Consider the following 25,471-nt stretch of genomic DNA (forward strand, 5'->3'; position numbering starts at 1 on the left):
ATTGGGACTACTGCATTTCACAGATGTACACTATAGGGGAAACATCCTTTACAACGCGGTGTTTACACCGCGCGACCTTTACGATGCAGCCATTACAACGCAAGTCATTACTACGACTTGCGTTGGATGGCGCTCTTGCTTAAGGAATAGTTTGATTTTCTATTCCAACACCTTCCCTACTGTTACGTGGGCTGGAGTTGCAATAGAAAATTAAATTAATCCTCAATCCAGCGCCCTCCAACGCAAGTCGTTGTAACGACTTGCGTTGTGAAAACCGTGTTGTAAAGTACCGCAATCAAAATGATCGTGTTGTACTGACGTACATCCCTCTATAGGGCAGCGTCAAAGGATCCAGTCGTCTTTCTTTTGAGACTCTTGTGTCCATGAGTAGGAAGCTTAATGCAAATTTCAACCGACACTGGCCCAGAGCCCTAGCTGTTCTAGTAAGTTCAAATAGATTTCTGTCCTCCTACTATGCTGTTCCAGATCATGCCGGTGAAATAGCCACAGGTTCCCTCCTAACTCAAAAGACGAGACTTGAGCATGTCATCGTTGTTTCTCCACCGCTATCCAGGCGGAGATACACTCACCTTGAAAGAGCTGTGCACTAGCGTCTCGTCGAGGTCGATCACCACACAGATCTTTCCCAGGTCCTGCTGGATCACCTCGGGGAGCAGACAGGTGCCTGGAATCTGAAATAAGACAATGAGTCAAGGGGGCAAATCACCACAAGGGACAAATGCAGCCAACAACAAGCCTTGCATGAAGGCCGCACACTGCGTCACAAGACGTAGAACATTTACCCGAAAATGTGTTAACGATAGTTAGCTAAGTCCACACTGTACATGCGCAAGTCACTTTAATCAGACCGGTTTATATGTAAGGAAAACTCCTCCAGGGAGGTTACTTTTCAGGCACTTTTGCTGGTTTTCATTAAGTCTGAAGTTCACAAGAGACAGACAGAACAGAGAAGCAATGATTCCACTCAGCAAAGAAACATGTTGTTGAGCGCAATGGGGCTACTAAGGACTCACTAGTCCAAAGGAAAGTGCCTGAGATTACAGTACCTTTTAGCTATACTCTCCTCTGAAGGACACGGGCTAGGGTAGTAAAGTATTCCTTATACACCCTTTCGTTTCGTTTGGACTTGCACCGGACCATAAGCATCCCCCTACATCTAGATCTAGCATGTGAAAGACCGCTCCCCAAGAACTGCACACTGGACCCACGAAACACATGTACTGTGTGCTGGAAACGGCACCAGGCCTTCCTGTGTTCTACTAATAAAAGCCCAGTGACTAAGGTATAGATGCATCAACAATGCCATTTGCGATTCCTTATTAGCGAAAAATAAGGATTCGCTAATAAGGAATAGCAAAAGGCTATGCATGTAGGAATCGCAAAACAATAGCGATTTCTAAACATTCCTTACTTGCAACTCGCAAATTGCGAGTCGCAATTAAGGAATACCTCCCCATTCATTCCTATGGGCCTAGAGGCCCATAGGAATCAATGGGAAGACATTCTCAATTTGCGATTCTCAATTAGAGAATCGCAAATTGAGAATGCAATTTCAAGAGTGCCAGGGTGTCAAAAGGACACCCTGTTGCACCCCTGAAATCTGCATATGAGAATATCTTGCACACACACATGCCCCTAGGGCATGTGTGTGTGTGTAAAATAGAACTTTGAAAAATGCACTGTTTTTGCAAATTACCATGAAGTTTAACTTCATGGTAATTTGCTCCCCCTATTAGCGAAATCGCTATTTTTTTTTCTTTGATGCATTGCATTTAAGGAAGCTCAATTTGAGATTCCTTAAATGCAATCGCAATTTAAGTAATCGCAATTTTGCGATTTCTTAAATTGCGATTCTTGCATTTGGGATGATGCATCCCAAATGCAAAAATACTGGTCGCAAAGGGGCAGATTCTGAGAATCTGCCCCTTTGCGACCGGTTTTTCCTTTGATGCATCTATACCTAAGTGCTTTACCACATACGACGATTGTCATTTAACAATTGGGATTCAACAACTCTTCATTCCAAGTTTGAAAATGTCCAAGATATTTAAGGGTTTGCCATGAGCGTGAAGCTGTCCAGTTTACAGACAGTCAATGATGTAAACAAATAATGCCAAGGTACCAAACTCTTGATCACCATAAGACAAGCGCACTGTTCTACACAGCCGGCCTGTACTGGCCCGCCTAAAACACCAGTTCCATGTTTCCTTGACTGACATTCATAAGTCTGGAGTCGCACACCGACAAAGTTGCTTCAAGGTATTGCAGACATTACCAGGTTTGCGGCCATGCTTACCTGGTAAAACTGGTACTGGAGGCACTGCAGCAAGTCAGACTGAGGGGAGAAGAAGAAAAGTAGGAATTAGATGCTTCATCTCGTGAGAAAATTCAAAGTGGAAATGTGAGTGCAGGACTGAAGGAACACAAACACAGGAGCATTATGAAACGTGAGGCCTCCACCTAAGCTCACCCCTTCAACGCTCTCCATCTCAACGCGACCGCGTCACAGACCAATACAGATGTCCGTGTTTCATCACAGGAGAGAACAACCAGTCATTCAAGAAGCCACTACCAACTCTGTAAAGGTGAGAATGAGGAATGGGAGGTCTGGTTGCAGTGGCGTCCATCTACATGCTGGTGAAGGGATCCGTCGGGCCTTCTCTAGCTGTCTGGGCTACCACACTTAGGGTAGAAGCCACAGCAGGAGATCCTGGAGGACCCTGTAACACCCACCCCAGGCTTCTCAAACAAGGCAGATTACCAGTTAATCAGGAAGGGCATTTCATCTCTTTTTTCTTTATATACAAATCCCAGATAACCGTAGACCGGCCAATGCAAGGGTGAAAGAACGCGGATGGTGGTGGCCTCCTCACATTATCATAGCAGTGAGGCCCATCCATGCTTGCATGTCCGAGGGAACAGGCAGCCTTCACCTCTGCACCGCTGCCCTGGGCAGAGTCTGCTTTCCCTGGCTGCCAAAATGCCACAAAGGAAGAAAGAAATAATGAATGCAATGTCAAGGGCGTGTAAACCACTGCAAGGGGAGAAAACCAGAGTCTGGGATGGAATCTTGAAACGGGGCTTATTTATGGATGGCTCTTGATTTGGAAAGAAATCCAGGAGATGGCCGCCCTGACTGACATGAGGGAAGCTTCCGGAAGAAGGGTGGCTGATGCGACGTAAAGAATGCTGGAAAGCGACAAAGGACAAGGACATTTGCTAGACGGTGAGATAGGAAGGTGTAGAAGCGGGAGAAAGACAGAGATGCGAGGAGGAGAGACAGCATCAGACACAGAGTAGAAGAGACAGAGTGAACCAAGCGTATGACACATTAAGACTGGCACAGTGACACCATACTCTGCCATAGGGAGAATGGAGGTAAAATGGAGGTGAGGTGGAGCGGGCCTAGGGACATTTCGAATGAAAGCCAAGACGCGACGAACAAAGGATCAAATAAGTGAAACTGTGGTAATCTGGGGCAAAAGTTCGTCTACAGTTAGAGAATCCTAGGCAGAAAAACTGACACAAACACAAAGGCCCAAGTGAGTCCCTGCGCAAATGTTGTGTGGACACTGACCAAGTGTGAGATCCATATTAATCAATGTTATTATGATCCTCATTGTTAAGTAGGACAATTACAATTAAAGTTCGTATATTTTTTGCTGGGGTCACTGAGAGAGGGTTCAATTATTATAATCAGTGCAGCAATGTTCTCTCATACGATCATTATGCCTTAAACTAGAGATAGGAAAACGCCATGGGAAGCTGATCCCTGGCAGGGTTTGAAGGTGCTTCCATGAAATAAATCAACGACATAGTCAGTGGTTATCCGGATGATCTGGCATGGATCCTGCCTCGTGGACTTCCAGACAAGACACCCCTCTTCCAGAAGAACTCTGGGTGTTGTGTCGTGGCAAGTTCACCATTAGTTCTCTGAATTTAATTTTCGTGGGTGTCGGGTGGCGAATAGCTGCCAGCCTTAGGGGATGAGTAAGCCATCCATAAAATGCACCCAATGACCAGCCCATCAGGACATTCTTTCAGAAGCTCAATTACAAACTGCCTAATCTTTCTAATCCCTCTCCTGCTGCAAATGCAGGCCACCTGTTCCATTGCACTGTACTTCACCATTGTCCGCTCTAATGAAAATGGCATCTCAGAGTACACCACCACTAGCCACAATCACACAAAATGAATCACAACAAACTCTTAGGACTAGAAGGTAGCATGGAATCCCACTTAGCTCTCAAAACAGGTTTCCTTAAACCACATGTGAAGTAGCAGATAGATTAGGATGTCCCTTATTATGGACTAAGCCTGAAGAAGCGTGTAGAGGTCTATCCCGGCGGGAATTGGTTAGCCTGTATTATGATAACAAGCATTGGAAATGCAATAGGTCTCGCATTAGAAAAGTTGGAGCTATTGGTCTTGTAAATGACAAATATTTTATTTATTTGTTGGTTTTTAAAATAGCTAAATTGATAGCTTTGTCATTTACAACGCTAATAGTTATAACTTTCGCGAATGTGACACCTATAGCATTTGGAATGCAACATGTTTTGTATTTACGTGACTTAGATGGCAGCTCTGGTCGTTAGGCCACATCTCTAGAGAGCAGGAGAGTGCAGCCGGGGAGAAAAGCACAGCAATGCAATAGGTCTTGCATTAGGAAATTTTCAGCTATTGGTATTGTAAAGGACACATTTTTTTATTAATGTGCTTGTTTTGAAAGTAGCGAAGAAATTAATAGCTTTGTTATTTACAATGCCACTAGTTTTATCTTTCGCAAATGTGACACCTATTGTAACACAATATGTGTTGTAGCACTGAGTGGTGTGAGGGTGAGGGGTGAGGTTGGGTGAGGTTGTGTGAGGGTGTGTGAGGGTGAGTGAGGGGGTGTGAGAGTGAGGGGGTGTGAGGGTGAGGGTGAGTGAGGGGGTGTGAGGGTGAGGGTGTGTGAGGGTGAGGCTGTGTGAGGGTGTGTGAGGGTGAGGGTGAGTGAGGGGGTGTGAGGCTGAGGGGGTGTGAGGGTGTGTGAGGGTGAGTGAGGGTTAGGGTGTGTGAGGGTGAGGGTGTGAGGGTGACTGAGGGTGTGTGAGGGTGAGGGGATGAGGGTAAGGGAGGGTGAGGGGGGTGATGGTGAGAGGGTGCGAGGGTGAGGGGGTGAGGGTGTGTGAGGATGAGGGTGTGAGGTGGAGTGAGTGTGAGAGGGTTGTGAGGGGGTGAGGGTGTGAGGGGAGCGAGGGTGTGTGAGGGGGTTTGAGGGTGAGGGGGTGTGAGTGTGTGGTGGTGTGAGGGGGTGAGGGTGAGAGGTTTGTGAGGGTGAGGGGGCTGTTGTGTGTGTGTGTTGGTGTGTGTGTGTATATTTGCTATTGTGGAGTTTTAGTTCTATTTTTTTGGGTGTGTGTGTTGTGTATGTGTGTGTGTTTTTATATAAATGTGTGTTGTGTTTATTTTGTGTGTGTGTTGTGTGTGTGTGTATTAAATGAAAATGGCAGATGTGCTAATGTTCCCTAACGTTACTTACGTTTGTTAGTGTAGCGGTCTAGTGTTTTTTTGTGTTTATGTTCTTTTTTTGATTGACGTGTTTCACAGCCAATGAGATTGGTACGTTGTGTTACGTAGCGTCCTAATTGGAGCACGTAACTTTGGAAATCCCCTGATTGTCGACCGCGCCGTTCTTGGAAGGCGTGCCGGGTTTGCTGTCTGTTTGCTGCATCGCCTGACAGGTAATTTTTTTTTAATATTGTTTTGTGTTTTGGTATGTATTTGTTGACTTGTTTTTTTTTCTAGTTTAGTGTTTGTTTCGGTAAAAAAAAAAGTCTTCGTTAAAGTAAATTGTTTATTAGTTGACGGTGTCTCTGCTGCGTATGAACGCAATGTATAGCTTTTGGATGTTCATATTATTAATATTTTTGTTGTTTTGTGAACTATTCTAATGAATATATTGGCAAAGGTTATTATTTTGTCGTAATAGTGCAACATGTTGCATAAGTGCGTGACTTACCTTTTATATAGTTTGCCTGTCCTTAAGTTTATAATCTGTTATTTTTTATCTTGTGCCCTCGACTAGATCTGCTGCAGTAAATTTCCCTATCAGATGATTGTTACATGTATGTGTTTGAGTTTCGCTCAATTTTCTTGCATTTGTGCTCAGCGACGTTTGTTATTTTTCCTCGTACTTTATTTGTTTTTTGATCTGAAAGAAGATATGTGTTGCATTAGGTGAACTAAAGGAAGAGACATATATTGCATTCTCTGCATTAGAGCTGGTCTGTGTGGGTGGGTGAGAGTGGTGCGTGGGTGGTTGAGAGTGCGTGAGTGGGTGGGTGAGTGGGTGAGTGTGTGTGTGTGTGTGTGTGTGTGTGTGTGTGTGTGAGCGTGTGGAAATTGGTGTGTATGTTTTTGTATGCTAAGACATATTTTTTTTTAATCTGCAAATAAACATATTCTTTGCCTGTCCTTAAGTTTATAATCGGTTATTTTTTATCTTGTGCCCTCGACTAGATCTGCTGCAGTAAATTTCCCTATCAGATGATTGTTACATGTATGTGTTTGAGTTTCCCTCAATTTTCTTGCATTTGTGCTCAGCGACGTTTGTTATTTTTCCTCGTACTTTAATTGTTTTTTGATCAGAAAGAAGATATGTGTTGCATTAGGTGAACTAAAGGAAGAGACATATATATTGCATTCTCTGCATTAGAGCTGGTCTGTGTGGGTGGGTGAGAGTGGTGCGTGGGTGGTTGAGAGTGTGTGTGTGTGTGTGTGTGTGCGTGAGAGAGGGAGAGCGCAGCGCGCGCTGGAGAGGGAGGGGGTGGGCTGTCTGGGCAGTTTAATGCGTGTGGCAACAGAGAGAGAGCGTGGCACGCGCCCCGCCGAAAGGATGCAGGATTAAAGGAGGAGTAATGTCTAGTTTGTACTCTCCTGGCTCCGCTGTTCTGTTTACTTCTGACACTTGTTAATTGGCCCATTGTAAGGGAACAGCATGGAAGTGGCGCTATCGGCATGCCTTCACCCAAATGTCGACTTTGTTTTTTATTTACATATACAAACAAGCTTTGCTCTGTTGGTAGTGGTTTGCTCTCGTAGTGTCAACCTGCTCACCGCAGCCGTGAAACTGCAGGGAGAGAGAGGGGAGGTGCTGGCGGCTGGGGAGGGGGAGGAGAAATGCGAGCCTGGCTGTGTGCGGGGAGAGAGAGGGGAGGTGCTGGCGGCTGGAGGCTGGGGAACAGATGGCGAAGGCTGGCATATTTTTTTTTAAAAATAGTCTGTTTCACTGGGAAAAGAAAGAGTTGTGCAGGCTGAGGCGGTGGCGCTTGGAGTCGTGGAGTTTTGCAAGTTGCAGCCCGTTCCTTTCTGCTAAAAGAGTTGTGCAGGCTGAGGCGGTGGTTTTAGTATTCAATGCGAAGATCTCAAATGCAGGTTTAAGACGAGACACGGCCGTGAAACTGCAGGGAGAGAGAGGGGAGGTGCTGGCGGCTGGGGAGGGGGAGGAGAAATGCGAGCCTGGCTGTGTGCGGGGAGAGAGAGGGGAGGTGCTGGCGGCTGGAGGCTGAGGAACATATGGCGAAGGCTGGCGTATTTTTTTTTTTTTAATAGTCTGTTTCACTGGGAAAAAAAAAGAGTTGTGCAGGCTGAGGCGGTGGCGCTTGGAGTCGTGGAGTTTTGCAAGTTGCAGCCTGTTCCTTTCTGCAAAATGAGTTGTGCAGGCTGAGGCGGTGGTTTTAGTATTCAATGCGAAGATCTCAAATGCGAGTTTAAGATGAGACACAGCCGTGAAACTGCAGGGAGAGAGAGGGGAGGTGCTGGCGGCTGGGGAGGGGGAGGAGAAATGCGAGCCTGGCTGTGTGCAGGGAGAGAGAGGGGAGGTGCTGGCGGCTGGGGAGGGGGAGGAGAAATGCGAGCCTGGCTGTGTGCGGGGAGAGCGAGGGGAGGTGCTGGTGGCTGGGGGTGGGGATAGCTGTGGGAGGGAGCCTTGTCGCTTTCATGTGCACGCGCTTTTAATGTCAATGCGCTTGCGCATTGAGCTTAAATTTGACGGGCACTGCAAGGAATCGCCATGGAATCGCAAGTTGGTTAAAGTCTGTTTAAGCCCCTATAGTCTCGCAAGCTCAATGCGCATGCGCATTGACAGGCGAGACCTAAAAATATGTCTGCCTGTCTAACCAATGCCAAAACTGGAACATTGACAAGATCTTTTTGGGGTCAAAAGGACTACTATAAACTGGAGTCTGCTTTTGATATTATCAGCCCTAATGGCCATAGGAAGCTACATTTCCAATGGAGATATGACTCCCTACCGATAAGGGCCTTGACTTCACGCTGGCATCCTAACGCCCCCAGAAATGCCCTGCGTGTGGCGCTGAAATTGAGTCTGAGTTACACATGGTTTTCTTTTTCCCTTCCTATAAGATTTCTAGGAAGAAGTGGATCATTCCTATCTGCAAAAACCTGGGCATTAGGCAGTGTTCTCACTCCTATCGAATATTAAAAACTGATTTGTCGCCAATAATTGTTTTTGCGGTCACGAAATTCCTGGCGGCCATGTGGAATACCAGAAGAAAATATTTGGAAAAATGAGATGCAATATAGTTGTGTAATTGGTCTAGGTGTTCTGGGGTCTGTGATGATATGAGCCCTTTTCTGGGGGATTGCGCTATGATTTGTTGTTTAATAATGTTTTTTACAATAATTTTAACACTAATGGAACTTGTTTTCCTTTGAACAATTGTAATGGTATACGATGTATTTTATTGTGCATTCTTTTATGACATTTTTTATGTCGAAATAAAGATGAAAATGAAATGAAGTAGCAGAGGCTAGAAGAAGTAAAATAGAACGAAATGAAAATGCCAAAATTATCTACTTTCTTCTTTTACCAATAATGTTTTTATATCAACAGACAGTGGCGCACAAGGCTCAAATTATCTCTTGCTTACCTTTGGAAACAAACATTTCTGGAGGATACATAATCTTCCTGCAGATTCCTTGCCTTACGGATTATCCTTTCAGACTTCATTCAAACTTTTGCAGACGTTTTCCTCATCAATAAGTCTCCTTTGCCATCATGTGGTATCATGCGCCTTCAGCTGTGATTTGGATTCCCAAGTATGTCAGGCATCAACAGGTGCACTGGCATTTCCATGCCCCATTCAGGTGTGTGGAGAGGAACCAAAATAGCGCTGGTGACAGCAAGTAGATCACACAACAAGTTTGCAGATCTTGGGATCTTATTAATCAGGGCACTAACAAGGAAGGGAGTCGGGATGGTGGTTAGGAATCTGCAGGAAGATTATGCATCCGCAGAAATATCATTACACAGTGTAAATAACTTTTTCTTCTGATGGATACATCTTCCCATAGATTAAATGGTTGGAGGGGTTCATCCACCAGTTCTGATTGGATGCACCAACTAGAAAATCTGGACTCGAGCCAAGAGGATTCCTTGGTGCTGAAGCCATTGCCTCCTCAGACACCACTGGAGGGCTCTCATCTGCATTCCAGTGTCAGGTACTCACATGATGCCACACATCACAACACACGAGGCCAAAAAAAAACTACAGGACTGGGATCCAAGCTTCAGCCAGCCATCAGAAGTATCTCCCAAACTTGCAGATAAAAAAAAAACTACAGGACTGTGATCCAAGCTTCAGCCAGCCATCAGAAGTATCTCCCAAACTTGCAGATAAAAAAAAAACTACAGGACTGGGATCCAAGCTTCAGCCAGCCATCAGAAGTATCTCCCAAACTTGCAGATAAAAAAAAAACTACAGGACTGGGATCCAAGCTTCAGCCAGCCATCAGAATTATCTCCCAAACATTCATGATTTCTGAGGAAGGGCAAAGGCTTTCATGAGAGTTGCATCAACTATTGGAGCAATAAAGGTCAGCTTCTGTCTGGGAGAGAGATGAGACTTTTGGGTATTGCTGGTAAAGCCCGGGTGGTGATGAGGAGTCCTCATTCTCTGGAAAGGTCTCTGGACCAGCAAAGGGGACTCCACTTTCACCAGCAAGTCATCTATGTAGAGAACTCCATGGGCCCTTGATTGTCACAATGAAGCTGCCACAACCACCCGGGCCTGTAATCAGTACAAATGGTAGGACCAAAAACTGATATCACTGGAATACCACCAAGAACCTCAAGTAGCACCTGTGGGTGCAAAGAGCTGGAAGATGAAAGTAGGCCTGAAGGTCAAGGAACACCAGGTGCTCTGCAGAGTTCAAAACCAACAAAACCTGATTCAAGTATAGCATCCTGACTTTGTCATGTTGGCGAGCAGGTTCAGAAGCCAGAGATCCTTTATAATGTAGGCATCCATTCTAATTGGGAACCAAAAAGTAAAGGGGGTAAAATTCCATGCCCAGCAGAACACCACCTCTTTGACCCCCTTGTTCAGGAAGGTAAGGACTTCCGCCCCTAGGATTGAGCCAGATAGCACACTCTAAAGGATGGGATGGTCTGGAAGGGAGAAGATCGCCAGGAAGGCCAAAGCCCCAGCACATTAGCTGGAAAACCTATTGGTACACCCTCACTCCCACTAGAAGATGTTGTTATGAGGGGAAGGGGTCAGAGGGGTTTGGAAGCAGAGGAGCCTACAGAGAGCAGTGGGGACTGGATTTATGTCAATTGCTCCTGGTAATGGCATCATCTAGCTCCACCCTTGCCTTGAAAGGAGTGATCTAAATGCTTTTGCATTTGGATGGGTTGTTTTTTTTAGATTCCTTTTTTTAAAGTTCATATCGCTAGTTAACCACAAAACGTTCACAATGGCTGGTGGGTCTGCGGTGCTGCAAACACGGTGCTGCAACATTACAGCAGTACTGTTGAGTGAGCACCAGTGTCCGTAGAGTGAAACCCTGACTTTGGGATCTGTTCTGACGCATCCAGCCCATCACCAAGGAGTCTGTAAGCTGATTTTCCCTATAGTCTGGTAGGCTGAAAACTGTAAGCTTTGCCAGTTCCCCCCATGGCATGGGCATATCAGCCTAGAAGGCAGGTGGCATTAGCAGTGAAAAGGGCCAATGGCAGGAGGTAAAACCTTTGCAACACAAGGTATCAAGTATCTTGAATTCCCTGTCCATTTTAACACCAACAACACTCTCCAGTGACTGGCGAGAAGACTGACGGTGTACGTGACCAGAAGCAAATGTATGGTGCCTGGAAATCTCCGTATGAACTGCAGAGCTGGAAAGAATTTCTCCTATGCATCCACGACAGGGTCCAGGACAGCCTCGCGAAACTGAAGCAGGGCACCACTGTTGCTGCAGATGACTGACAAAATGTTTGACTTTACTTCAATTACAAGGCTTCTGCTGCTTTTCAAACAACTGCTGTAAAGGATGAAACCTCCTCCAAAGCTGAGCCAGAGAGGTAGGACATTTCACATTCTGGTGCAGATTCCAGGGCAGGCACATTTTTAGGTCCAATGATATGCCAGGATCAGTATTCTAAGCTGGCAGGAGGTGATCAGATTCAGAGTCATCATCTTTCGAGCAGCTAAGTCTTTATCCTCCATAGCAAAGGCATTGGAAGCTGAACTGAAAATGACCCCCAAATGGACTAACCTCTAAACCTTGGGCAGGTGTTGACTTTAGGGTATATTAAAAGACTGGCACTGACAGTCTCTATTTCCACACGGATGATACTTTCCTCTATTGATTCTTTACATAGTCTGCTCTGTGGTTGGCAATTTTATTGGTCCCTAAGAAGGACCTGAGCAAACACTGAAATCACCTTAGGCAGCTTTGACTTCACCGTAGGCACTAGAGCCTGGGGCGGTGTGGTGTCAGGAGGTATGGTGGTCAGAGGCGCAGTAGCCAAGTGGGCAGGAACAGACTCTTGTTCACTGACCCAGAGTGCTGCAGAGCTGTCCTGAAAAGATCCAGCATTGCTAGCCAGAATACCTGGACATGCATGGGGTTGGATCATAGACCAGAAAACTCCAGTCTTATTTTTGGGTGATGGGAATCTGCCCGACAAAAAGGAAATATCTGGTGTTAGGCAACGGTGTGGAGACCCTGATTTGTTCTGGCAGTGGGACTGTTGGCCAAAGGAAGTTGAAGACTTCTTTCTGGTGAGCTTTTTTTAAGGGTTTTTTGGGGAAAAAGCTCTCAGGAAAATATGTTCTGGATTGTGACCTACCTCAGGGAGAGGATGCTTGCTTTGGGGTCTCTCCCTGCAGGCCTTACACAAAAATATTTCAAGTAAACTTTCTCAGATGCTCTCCGAATGCATGGAGGCGCAGAAGTCAAAGACGGTGGCTCATAATCCAACCCAAGACACCACATACAGTTGTTGTGGGGGTCTGAAAGAGGTATCTATTTGTTGAACCATCGACAAGTTTCAAAGTCTGAGAACTTTTGTGGACACACTTGACCTATTCACTTTTGAAAGCTGCAGAATGTGTCAGTGAGACACTAGGAGACAGCTAACACCCACCATGCCAGTTGGCACTTGAAGTTACATGACATCCAGGGGTGGCAGCCGCAGCTTTCTGAAGCCGCCTGGCAGTGCTGGAGAGTCACTGCTGGAGTAAATGTTTTCAGAAAAGACGTGGCTTGGCAGTTCGGGCTGGACTGTTCCCATGAGGCACAGGGTCAAGGCTGATTTGCATATGGCCATGTCTGACCTGGGGTGGTGTGGAGTGCAAAAAAACGATGGATTTAGGCCCAGATCTCTGTACTGGGGTGAATGTATGACATTGTTCTGCATTCTGTCCATCAATTGTTGTTTTTGCATTTGTCACCCCGAGTGGGATGGGTATGCTCAGACGTGAGTCCCATGCTCTCCACACCACTGGAGTCAAGCTATCCAGGCTGATGAAGGCTGATAGCCAGAAACCGGTCCTTGGATGCTTGATTCCGGTCCAGGAAAGACATGGCTTGGCAGTTCGGGCTGGACTGTTCCCATGAGGCACAGGGTCAAGGCTGATTTGCATATAGCCATGTCTGACCTGGGGTGGTGTGGAGTGCAAAAATACGATGGATTTAGGCCCAGATCTCTGTACTGGGGTGAATGTATGACATTGATCTGCATTCTGTCCATCAATTGTTGTTTATGTAAATGTTTTCAGGACCAGTCTCAAGTAGCGTCTACTGCTACCTAGAATGTTGGCTCGTAGGTGGGTCAAGATGTGAATGCTTGTAAATAAGGCAGGAATACTTCTTTTTAAACTGCAACCTACCCTGTCCTATTTTGGGTGACTAAGTGGTCATATACCTTCCTTACAATAACACGACCACCCCCGACTGACCAACACAATGGTACACAACTGCATCAACTGTAGTTTGGCAGTAGCATGTCCTACTTATTGTACACTGTTCACTGACAAAATTGTGCTACCGCCCAAATAGTCAATGACCAACCTTTACTACACAAAGGGCAACCGCTCAGCAAACTATGTTAAACACCAGTCTAACAACTACTCTGCTCATTATAACCAGAAAATATTTTCATCCTATAAATCATACAGGTTTTAGGTAAGGGTCAGTACCTTCAAAAACACATTTAATGTAGCCACCGAAATGAACATTCACTAGCCATGGCCCTCGAAAATCTATCTGCAGTGTCTAGAACTCCAGGTATTCATATTCTGTAGCGGTTGCACGCACTGAGCTTACTTGTTGGGTGTTTTTATTAAATGCCTATATCAGTTAAGTGAACAACTTTTAACGACCTGTAACAAGTGTTTCACACCTTGAGATGCATTGTAGATTCATATACAATACAAGACGAAGCCCACCACCTATGTATGGTTGGGCTTCGAAAACGTACATTTTTTGGAGATCGAACTGTACTACGGCAAATGGCTGCCCTGTCAGCCTTCCAGTCACCAACTACACTGTGAACATTCACCATTAAAGAAACCTGTTTGCTTATATACCAGCGGCTTCAAAGAGCCCCCATCTCTCATATATTTTCATTAGAAGCCTTAAGACTCTGGTATCGCTTAATGCTCTGACGCGAGGATGTTTATTTCACTCAATGGTCCGGTGTCGCCCAACCAGGTCCTATGGTTTGGGCAATCAAAAATGGAAGAGAAAGGATTCTGCATGCCCCTATTAGAACGGAAAAGGAGAAATAGGACACACGGACATTCACATGGTATGTAACGGACATCAAAGAGGAGACTAAGAAAACATTCACACATGCTTGTTTTCACACCCCTGAGAAGGTTCAAATCGGGTTCAATTTAGGTTCAAGTGTAGCTCCTGTGACTAACATAACCTAAAATACACGACTCCTAAATACTGGGTTTATTTGGGAAAACTGTCCCGCAGTCAGCTACAAACATGAAACAAGCATTTACCATGCAATAGGGTCTTGCATTTACGAGAGTTTGAGCTAATGGGGTTGTAAATGACAATGCCTTTTGTTTATGTGTTGTTTTTAAAAAAGATAAATAAAAGGCATTGTCATTCACAATGCCAATAGCTTAAACGCTCGCAAATGCGAGACCTATTGCATTGCAAATGCGGTCATGGTATAAAAAAAATGTAATGCGCTGGGAGACAGCGTGTCGTGCCTGCTTTAAGCTATTTAAAAAAAGAGGGCTCGGAGGCTATAATTAAAGCCTATCGAGTAACAACACACGTACCGGGGGTGCTGCCATGGGAGGTAATAAAATTAGACAAGGAGGTATGAAGGAAAGACTACTAAGTCTATTGACCAATGAACAGCAAGAGTTTACAGTAGACAATGACACAAGCCAATGAAAAATATGGGCTTAGAGTGGGTGGAGCTTTAAATCCCTACCTGAATACAGCATGCTTCACAGAGCACCAAATGAGCTGCCCAGGCTCGACCTAAAAATATATATGGGCAAACATCAGAAGAATGGTTTGCAGTTTTAAATACTGGAACTATACAGTGAATAAAACAGCATGGAACTCTAGTTGCAACAAAAAAAATGAATATAGGATACAACTGTACATATCTGATGGGGCTACCTAGAAACAAACTGTGCAACATTATGTAATTCAGTTCATGGAGCCAGTACCGCCTGCCGCTGTAACAATTGCAGCAAACAGTGGTTACTCCATTTTTTTGAATTTATTTCTAGATTAAGGTTTCGAGAAGGGCATTCAGAGTATTCCCATGTGTATTTATTTGAGTGTCAAAATAGACTTTTTTGATTTAGCCCATTCTCATTCTTAACAAAACTGTCACCATATCAAACTTGCTGTGACATAAAAAAAACTACAGGAGGGGTTTCCCATTTTTGCAAACAGAAAAGTGTTTGGATCAGGGAGAGGAAAAGAGGGAGAGGAGAAGGGGAACACTCTCAACACACATGATTATCAGAAGCACTTAACTGAATGGAAAAGCATGCCTTATTATGAGAGAGGTGTAGAAAACCCAAGCGACAGACTTTAGAAAGAAAGAAAAGAAGAAAAAAAAAGAAACATTAATATGAACAAAGAAAACAAATACTGTTAACATCAGCAAAGCACAATCAATGGAACCATATAATCAAACAAGACAGCCCCGGAAGTACATTTGAGCAGCCGTCAGAAAAACTGATTTCTGAAGAAAGTACAGTGAATATTCCGTTTTTGAAACACGTAGGATATGTCACTTTGTCTATATATCTATTTTCAGATTTTTCGCTTCCAATGGCATCCATGTCTACAGTCGTGGCTGTTTATATTAGCGACCAATGCAGTCGGTAGTAAGAAATATATGAATATACTAAGCACAAAGCACGCCTTTCATTCTATACCACAACATGTGCGCACGTGGCCACTGTGTAAATGCAAGAAGAACTTCACAAAGAAATTTGGAGACCAAAATCAGACATTTTAGACACTCCTAACCCACTTTATTAGTTCTCTTCATTTCGTATAAGTAAAGGTATTCGCGCTGGGTTCCCAGTAAATAAATCCCCATCATAGAATGTAACAAAACTCTGATGACCAACCCTGCTCAATGGGGGCTGGATCCCCAGAAGGAGTAAACTTAAATGCAATGCATCTATATGAGCAGCATTTTATATAGCCCATGGCTACCCTGAAAATGTGACATGGATGCCTTCTCTTGGAAGCGAAAACTAGGAGCTGTGGAATCCAGAGCATCTGTGTGCCCCATGACCCGGATGCAAACGCTCTTCTTCCAGCCCTCCAGCGGCTCGAGGCTCGACGGCTCCTCCAGACGTGACTAACACCCTCCAATTAATTGACGGAGGTGATAAACCCTCATCGTTAACCGCTGTTAACGCTCCTCTAATTAGAGACGCAATTAGCATGTGTGACACTTTCCAAAGGAGCAGAAAAGCCAGAAGAGCCGGCAACCTAGAATTGTTCATTTACCATTACGGCCCCAATTGCCATTAGTTCACTGTTTGCAGAGTTGTCAGGGTGGAGGTGAAGCATGAATATTTCCACATTATTCTTGGAAAACTATCGCTTTAAAGAAAAAAAAATCTCCATGCACTTATATAATCTAATGTACTAAAACAAAACTCTTCTTCATGTTAATGAAATACACTTTAATTTTGAAGAGATTATCAGATTTTTAAAGTTGCAACAGGTCTTTAAAAACTGAAGGTGTTCCTAAATTTTAAATGGTGCCAGCACCTTAATTACACCCTTTAACTTCAGTTAGGCTGTAAATAAATGTGTGCCGTTTTATTTAACATATTTCTTAACATTAATACTGAGTCGAGACTTAGCAGTTCGGCTGGACTGTTCCCATGAGGCACAGAGTCAAGGCTGATTTGCATATAGCTGGGCTGAACTGAGGTTTGGAAGTGAGCTAAAGAATGATGAGGATTCAACCCAGATCTGTGACTGGGTGTGAGTGTCTTAAAAGTTTCAGCGCTCCAGCCATCATCTCCTTGTGTTTGCTTAGAGCTGCTGTTGACCTGGGGGCCGCATGTTAAGGTCAGGAGGGCCGCATGCAGCCCACGGGCCGTTCTTTGAGAATCAGTGGTTTAGAGAGTTACACATTTTTTCTTTTTTACCTGCGTTTTACCCATGTCATTATTTTGTTACATGTTGAACTCTGCCCTACTCAGTTTATGATCCTCGGCGAACAGCCCTTTTAGGAGCAAAACGATCTGTTTCAAAAGTGGATTTGTGTACTTTCCCTATATATATATAAATCTATTTAGAACATTAATTCCCATCATATATGAATTTTGGGCAGGGAAGTGAAACAGAAGAATGTTTCGATTAAAAAAAGAAATCCTGCATGTTATCTAGCCACAAAAGAAGTTACTTGCCTGTAACACTGACTTTGTAGCTTTGCATCACATGTAGACGCACATGCTTTGCATACTTCTTCTACCTTGTTATGGTAGGCTCAGAAATAATCCTGAAAAGTTGTAAAGACAAACTGCGAGTATCATCGATTAGAAGTTTGTAAAGCTGACTCTCCTGAGTTTGATGTGGTTCTTCTTCCCAGACCTGTGGAAATACTCAAATAAAACACTCTGCTTTATGAGTGGTGAATCTGAGGTCTTAGGGTAAGTCTGGTCAAGAACGTACCTCAGAAACTGCAACTTCTCTTCATTTTAGATAGGAACTGCAGGATGGGTACATATTGCCCACTTTGACACAGCTGGACCTCATCTTATGGGCCCAGTTGATGCTTATGCTTAGTGATTGGTAACAGTGCATCAGGGCTTTTTGTTTATGTTAAATCACCTACCTTGTGCATGCTGCAGCACTGTGCATTAGACCTTTGTAGGTCATTTAAAGTACTTTTCATAACAGAGAATATTTTTTGCCCTGAGATTTGGAATGCGCTCATCACGCATGTAATTTCAGTACATCACTGCCGTTCCCTGGCAGGGTGCTCCTCCACAACAAACACACTTTATTCTGAGAATTTTCAGCGCTAGTTTTCAAATGATTTAAGGGTAAAGTTAACTTGGTGCCTCAAATTATCCTGTCTGTGTCATGACATTATTCTCTTCGGGTTACTCAACATGCTTTAGTTCATTAGAATTCTCCAAATGAGAGGAACCGTGAGCTGTTCAGTAGGTCCTGCACACGTACTCCCAAACGAGAACTAAGTATAACCAGGGCTCGAGTCGGGGTCCCACGCGGGTGGACGGCCCCCCACTTATTTTACCGGGGGGGGGGGGGGCGCCGTCCCCCCTGCCAAAAAGCTGGACTTCACTCTTTAGCCTCTCTGGGACGAGGAGCTCGGCACCGTTCGTGACGTCACTTCCTGTCGTGACGTCACTTCCGGTGACAGCGTCCCCCCACTTCTTTTTTTACGACTTGTGCCCTGAGTATAACCGATTGGTGTGCAGTTCCTAAGTGCAAGTGTTCAGGTCTGTGAAAAAGTGTCCTCACACACCCCAAAGGATGTCATGCTTCATCATTTGGGCCCGCTCCTCGTCGGACTGGAGCTACAATGCCCAACGGGCACCCGCGAAGCGGTTCTTTGCCGGAGATCTTTTTGATGAAGCTGTTTGGTGCGTGTGGGTGTGTGGAATAGGTAGTGTAGTGAGTGCGGAGTGGTGTCTAAAATAGGTTTAAGGAGACCCTATTGCCTGCATTTTATTCCTAGGATTCACTAGCCTAACTAAAAACAAGGCTCCCTACCTGGATGCAATGATCCTAAAGGGCATGTGTGTTGTAAAAGGTTGACATGTTTCTTGCCTGTGGTATCCCGTAACGGGTCTTGTGGCAAATCATAAGGACCGATAGTTTCACACACCCACACGCACCAATAGGCTTCATCAAAAAAACCTCCGCCACAGAGCACCTTTGCGGGTGTCCGTCGGGGATTGCAGCGCCGGCCCGACGAGGAGCAGGCCCAAATGATGAAACATGACATCCTTCGGGGTGTGTGAGGGCATTTTTTCTCAGACCTGAACACTCACACTTGCACTTAGGAACTGTACACCAATCAGTTATACGTAGTTCATTAGAAGCCATTTAGCTGGAAGAAAGTGTCAGCTTTCAGCAGAAAACTTGCAGTAAGTCTTATATTGCACTCAAGGTCTACTGCATACGTAAAAATCCCTAACACCCTTCCAAATCTATGACAAGATCTCAAAGACAGGAGTACTTCTGCTAGTCTTAGGCCAAAAGATATCTGACAATGGAAAGAACTAGGGCTCATTTCAAACAATCCAAATGTGAGCTGGTTTGGTTATATCTAAATGAGGTCCCTGACACTTGCCATAAGTTTCTGGCCTTCTACACCCCGCTCAACCTAGCACACTCTCCTTCCCTTCTAAGTTGCCTCATTAGCAATCCCAGTCTCCAGCTACTCACAATAAACGTACCATCTACCTCACTTGCCTTATTTTCATTTTCACCTACCATGTCAACTTTATCTCCCAGTTTCACTTACGAGATCACCTGCTTCCTCAGCTCCACCAACTGTGCAGGCCTTTTTTCTGATTACACCTAACTCGTCTCCTTGGTTTCTAAACCTACATGTCTGTATTTTTCCACCATGACATTCTCTTACCCTTCCTCCCACCTCAGAAGCCTCTTCCCTAGATACCAGTAGCAACCTGCCTACACCATATCATAATCTATGCATATAATCATATGAATGAAGGAGACCGTCATCCAAACAGGGCAATATAAATATAGACAAACTATTTTACTGTCATTGGCTTGAATTGCTGGGTTGCCAGGCTAGGCAGCAGGCAGAAGTCCTTTGTGGGCTGTAGCTCATCTATGGTCCTATCTAACTTCTTACCACACGTGCATTTTCTTCCCGCACACATTTCTTACCTTGGCAATGGTGTTTGGCTCCTCCTTCTGGACAGCATGGTCACCCCCGCAACCCGACTGGCTGACATTCTGTGCACGGAGGCAACAGAATAGCGCTTTGAAGATATTCCGGCTGCGAGGCTTCTTGGGTGAGGACTTGGATGCTAATCCTAGGACAAGGCAGAAGAAAAAGCGTAAGTCCAAGAACTGTCGGCGTGAACATCAAAGTCTGCATTACAAACAGAACAAGATCCTCACACTCGCTTTGCGAAAAAATTTGACTCCAAGTCTATCATCAATGGTTTATAAACTAGAGGTTCTCTAAAAGATTTCATTTCACTTCAGTTCATATCCAGAATAATCATGAGGTGACTTCTAAGGTGGGACTCATTTAAATGTTTGTCTACAATAGATTTCAACATTCTTTTGACTAGGTTCCAGGTATCTCTTCTCTGGTCCTTGAATGTTGAAGGAGAAGATATGTGCCTGGGGGTCACAAACGAGTGGAACAAACTCAAGAAGCACACAGACACACACTTGTGCTTCTACATGTGACTCGCTGCTCCCTGTGCGTTCACCTCTCGCAAAGGGAAAAACAAAACCAGGAAGAAAATAGTGAAGAATACTTCTAGCATCAGAAAAATGTGCCGAGTTTGTATCACTCGTTTCTGACTCTGGATTCGGAATCTGCAGCGGCAAAAGTCTAAAATGAGAAGAGAGGCTACAAATAGATAAAACAATCTTCACAAGGTGTCCTTGTGACTTAAAACGTGTGTAGGCATTAGGAGTAGGAATCACTAGTCAAAAGAAAAGATAGAACCAATTTCATTCAAAATTTCCGTGAGCGGCACAAGGCACCACATTTTATCGGGAAACATCCTTTACGGCGCACCTTTTACCACGCAGTGCCTTTACAACGCAGGTTTTTCAACACAAGTCATTACAACGAATTGTGCTGGGGGGGCGCTCTAGGATAGGAGATTGGAGTGACTATCATCAACTATGCTGACGATACACAGCTGGTGGTAACGCTATCTCACCCCAAGCAAGAACCCTCCAACCTACATGGCTGTCTCTCCAAAATACACCAATGGATGAACGACTCAGCCCTCAAGCTCAATGGGTCAAAAACAGAGATTTTGCTCCTGGGACAAAAAGGGCTCTCCCTACCCCCGAACATCTGGCCCGTCTGTCTTGGGGAACCTCCTGCCCCCAAGGCGGAGGTCAAGAGCTTGGGAATATGGTTAGAAAAAGATCTCACCTTTAGAACACAGGCAAGGAAGACGGCCGGCGTCTGTTTGGGCCTTCTAAGGTCATGTAGGAAAGTGCTCCCCCTACTTCCTTTTAATTCCAGGAAACTGCTGATCCAAGGCCTGATTGTCTCCAGGCTGGACTACAGTAACGCCATTTATCTGGGAGCCCCCGAAGCTACCTTTCAGACCCTTCAGAAAATTCAGAATGCCGCGGCCCGGATGCTCACGAACACCCCGGCCAGAACATCCGCAAAACCCGCCCTGAAGAAACTGCACTGGCTGCCGGTCAGGGAAAGAGTGGTTTTCAAGGCCCTCTGCCTAGCTCACAAATTGCTCCACAATGAAGGCCCACCAATTCTCAAAAACTGTATTACCCCCTATAGACCCACCAGAGCACTCCGATCGGACCACGAAAACCTCATAGTGGTACCCAGAGTGAAAAAAGCCCGCTCAGGAGGTCGCCGCTTCTCGGTTCACACAGCGAAGCAATGGAACGCGCTCCCTCTGAAACTAAGAACAGAACCGAACCTCCTCCGCTTTAGGAAATCGCTCAAAACTCTTCTCTTCCCATAAGCCATCTATCTCTTCTGCACTCCTTCTCCTCTAAATTATGAGGTATAGCGCTGGGATACTCACGGGTGACTACGCGCTCTATAAAAATTTTAAATAAATAAATAATAAATAGGTAATAGTTTAATTTACTATCCAACACCTTCCCTAGTATCCACGGGGACTGGAGTTGGAATAGTAAATTAAACTATTCACTATCCAGCAACCCCCAACGCAAGTCGTTGTAACGACTTGCGTTGAAAAACCTGCATTGTAAATGCATGCGCGGTAAAAGCATGCGTTGTAACAATGTACATCCCATTTTATCATGTGTGGATTTAAACTGAAATAAACCACCTATATGAGAGTAATTAGTACATTCATTGGGCTGCCAACAAGTTGCCCTAAAGTTATGGTTCGATTTTTTTATGGCAAAGCATGTAGGCCAAGATTTATTTGCCACACACCGGCTTTTAAGACCACTATGCCAGATTGCAAAAGCTTCCAGCACAAGAGTGAAAGGCGTAATTCCAGAATGGCCGATGCAGTTATGCACTTGCACATTTTCCCTAAAGAAGACTTTATATCTCTAGCTTGCCAACTAGTGTTTGAACTGGAAAAAAACAAGTGCAGGTACCCTATACCAGAGTACCTACTTGCTTCTGAGAAATTCCCGTACCCGCCAATTCAAAGTACCACACCTCTGCTGAGAAGTGCAGGTACTCTCGCTGTCAAAATAAAGAAGTGCAGGTACTCAGTACCTGACAGTACTGGGTCATTTAAAGCCCTAGGCAGATAGTGTGGCCTGTCTGTTCAAAGACTATCCAGCAGTGTTTCCACAGGACGATTTTAGTCACTCTCAAGCTCAACACAATTTTTCAGTGGTCTACAAAAGTCAGAAGTCTGCAGTATACTTTAAAGTTCATTCAAAGAGAGAGGACTCGCATAGCAAGGGGAGCATTATCTTTTTTATTTCCAAAAAGAAAATCCCACTTCGGGATTTTCTTTTTGAAAATAAAAAAGAAAACTGTTTGGTGCAGGAATCCATCATGTTGACGGAGCCCTGTATCAGACAGTGAAATGCCTCGACTGGAACCTCTGTGACAGCGGTTCCTGTCAATACCTTATAAATGACCACTCGCCTGGGGGTATTTTTTTATAAATCTGGAGGAAACTAACAGCCTGATTCATCAAGCTTAATTGCGCTCGCAAAGGGCCAGATTCTGAGAATCTGGCCCTTTGCGAGTGCAATTTTTGCATTTGGGATTCATCATCCCAAATGCAAAATTCGCTATTAAAGAATTCGCATATTTGCGAGGAATTGCATTTAAGGAATCTCTATTTGAGATTCCTTAAATGCAATTCATGAACCATTTTAAAATACCGAAATCGCTATTTTGGGCCGCTATTTACAGCGAGGTCAAACCTCGTGGTAAATAGCGAAAATGTAGAAAAATGCATTTAAATGCATTTTTCTAAGTTGCATGTTACACACACACACATGTCCTTTGGACATGTGTGTGCGCAACACCAATGTAGATTACATTTCAGGGGTGCTACAGGGTGTCCTTTGGACACCCCTGGCACCCTTGAAATCGCTATCTTATTTGCGATTAGCAAATTGCTAATCGCAAATAAGGAATAACTCCCCATTCATTCCTATGAGCCTTTAGGCCCATAGGAATGCATGGGGAGTTATTCCTTATTTGCGATTAGCAATTTGCTAATCGCAAATAAGGAATGTGTAGGAATCGCATTTCTTTTTGCAATTTCTACATGAATCCCGTTTTGCAAGTCCTTAATAGCGATTCCTTATGAATCGCTATTAGGGGCTCGCAAAACGGGAGAATGATTAATCAGGCTGAATCTCCACCAGGGCAATGGAGACATTTACTCCGTTGTCCTGGTGGGACAACTAGCCATCCGCCAGGTTATAAACAGATCATTGTGTTTTTTTTGCTCCTAGTAATGCAAGCTCTATTTTTGTCAGTGCATCCCAATACTCCAACTGAGGCCACGAATCGTCCATACTAGACTTAGTTTGCTAAAACTTACACTGTTTCCTCAAATAAAGTTACCAATACAATTGTTTAGCCTCCAATTTGAAATTTCTTCCCATTTACAAAGTGTTTTAATATGTTTATTTTTTTTATTTTTTCATGTATATACTTTCTTCTTCCTCTACTACTATTATTTAATTTTCTAAACAGATACAGACCTTCTGAGTGGTTGTCGTGGACCCCCAGTGCTTTGCTCAACACACCTCGAGAACTATCGAGTTACGGGAAAGAAAGCGATTTTCCCAGGACCACAAATGTGACGAAGTGATGACGACATGTTTCACACCTGTAAAGATTTCTACTGCATCTAATCTGCTCCACCAAACTCAGAATGCTCCCTTCTCACGTCAATGCATTTAGAACCGTAGCCTTGTGATTTTGCCCTCACACTGCTTTATACAAGATTATATGCTCATTTGCTTATGTAGTGTGCATTTACACATGGAAATGAAAATGGAACATTCATTTCTAACAACAATGGCAACCTTAAAGTTTCATGCTATTTGCAAGGTCTTCCATTCATAACAGGTGAACTGCATAAGTAACTGTTACTGGCGACCACGGCAATGTAGGCCACGAGGCGAGGGCGCCCGCAAGGACATCCCTGGCAAGGCCTGTCTGGGACTCCTCAGGAGTCATAACTTTACACGGACCTTTATGAAACGGAGTTGACAGCTCATCTTACAAGAACGCATCTGATTTGACAGCTCAGCTTACAAGAGCACATCGGTCCCTCCCTTTGGTTGTCGCTTAGGGATTTATGTGGCCCAGAGGTAGCGCCCAAAACATGTTAGCACCTATTGCTGGCAACTAAGAGCAAGTATTATTTTTTTCTGCTGATCCGCCGCAGTGTAAAAAGCAGCGAGGCGTGGAGTGGACACTGGACATCGCTGCAACACAGCACGTACAAATGTGAACGAGAAGGGAGGTGAGGAAGAAATGGGGAAAATGGTGCAGGATTGGGGCAAACCGCCACGACTATTCTTCGATATCCGGTTTATTTGATCACCACCAGTTTTAATATTTGCTTCACCAACTACGTAAACGGGATCCAAGCGTCCCATGCGATCGTCGCTAGATGGCGCTAAAGCCTAGGACGTCGAGGAAATGGCAGCAGTGGCAAACACATTAGGTAAAATAAGGCATCACTGCTCGGAGTGAGAAGGCATCGAAGTATACATGTAAGACACGCATAAGCAGGCCTAGCTAGAGAAAATAAGAGTGTTCAATGAGGGAGGGGGGTCTGGCCAACTGAAGGCGGGGGTGGGTCTGAAGCCTCGCTGCTAGCCTAAATGGGTGTCCCAGGCTCTACAACATCCCAACATAAAATCACAAACGTCTCTCCATGAAATGTCACTTTGGGCTAATGAGTAGGTGGAAAGGCCACCGTGTTGGTGGAAAGCGCACCCATGTCACTTCCTGTGTGTATCAAATGCTCCAGAGGCTGGCTCCTCATATCTGAGAACGTAGCCCAAGAGGAATATAAAACGCCCCTCAAGTGGCAACCCATCTGCTGTGTCGCCCCCAACAAGACTGAAAAAAAGTAACTCGGATATCATTTTTATGCAGTGCTTTCCGCCGAGGTCAAAGCAGTGAGCAAACCAACCAGCTGTCTCTCATTCAACAGAAAATCGTCCTGTGCTCTGATCCAACCACCGGACACAGAGGAGGCGTGCTGGTGCCGGCTGATGCAAAACGAAGAAGCTTGGGCTAAAACTCTGGCACTTGCAAAAAGAACAATTGATGGACAGAATGCTTAACAATGTCAAATATTCACCCCAGTACAGAGATCTATCTGGCCCTAAAGCCATCGTTTTTTTGCTCCTCACACCATTCCAGTTTGGACCCAGCCATATGCAAATCAGTCTTGACCCAGCTCCCTAAGGGAACAGGCCAGCCCGAACT

General features: G+C 44.7%; 1 protein-coding gene across 2 annotated transcripts in view; it reads right to left on the reverse strand.

Annotated features, from left to right (window-relative positions):
• CTDSP2 (CTD small phosphatase 2) overlaps positions 1–25,471 on the reverse strand; it is a 126,334-nt gene that overhangs the window by 28,180 nt on the left and 72,683 nt on the right. The window contains exons 2-4 of one of the 2 annotated variants that reach the window (XM_078688831.1): positions 19,726–19,874; positions 2,318–2,356; positions 591–692 (exon numbers count right to left, since the gene is read on the reverse strand). In XM_078688831.1, the coding sequence (XP_078544957.1) occupies positions 591–692; positions 2,318–2,356; positions 19,726–19,874 (290 nt within the window). Of the gene's footprint in view, positions 1–590; positions 693–2,317; positions 2,357–14,776; positions 15,042–19,725; positions 19,875–25,471 lie in introns of those variants that run through there. The other variant, XM_078688823.1, reaches the window with a different exon arrangement.

Source organism: Lissotriton helveticus, chromosome 1_1 (assembly GCF_964261635.1).
Source record: "Lissotriton helveticus chromosome 1_1, aLisHel1.1, whole genome shotgun sequence".
Classification (NCBI taxonomy): Eukaryota; Metazoa; Chordata; class Amphibia; order Caudata; family Salamandridae; genus Lissotriton; species Lissotriton helveticus.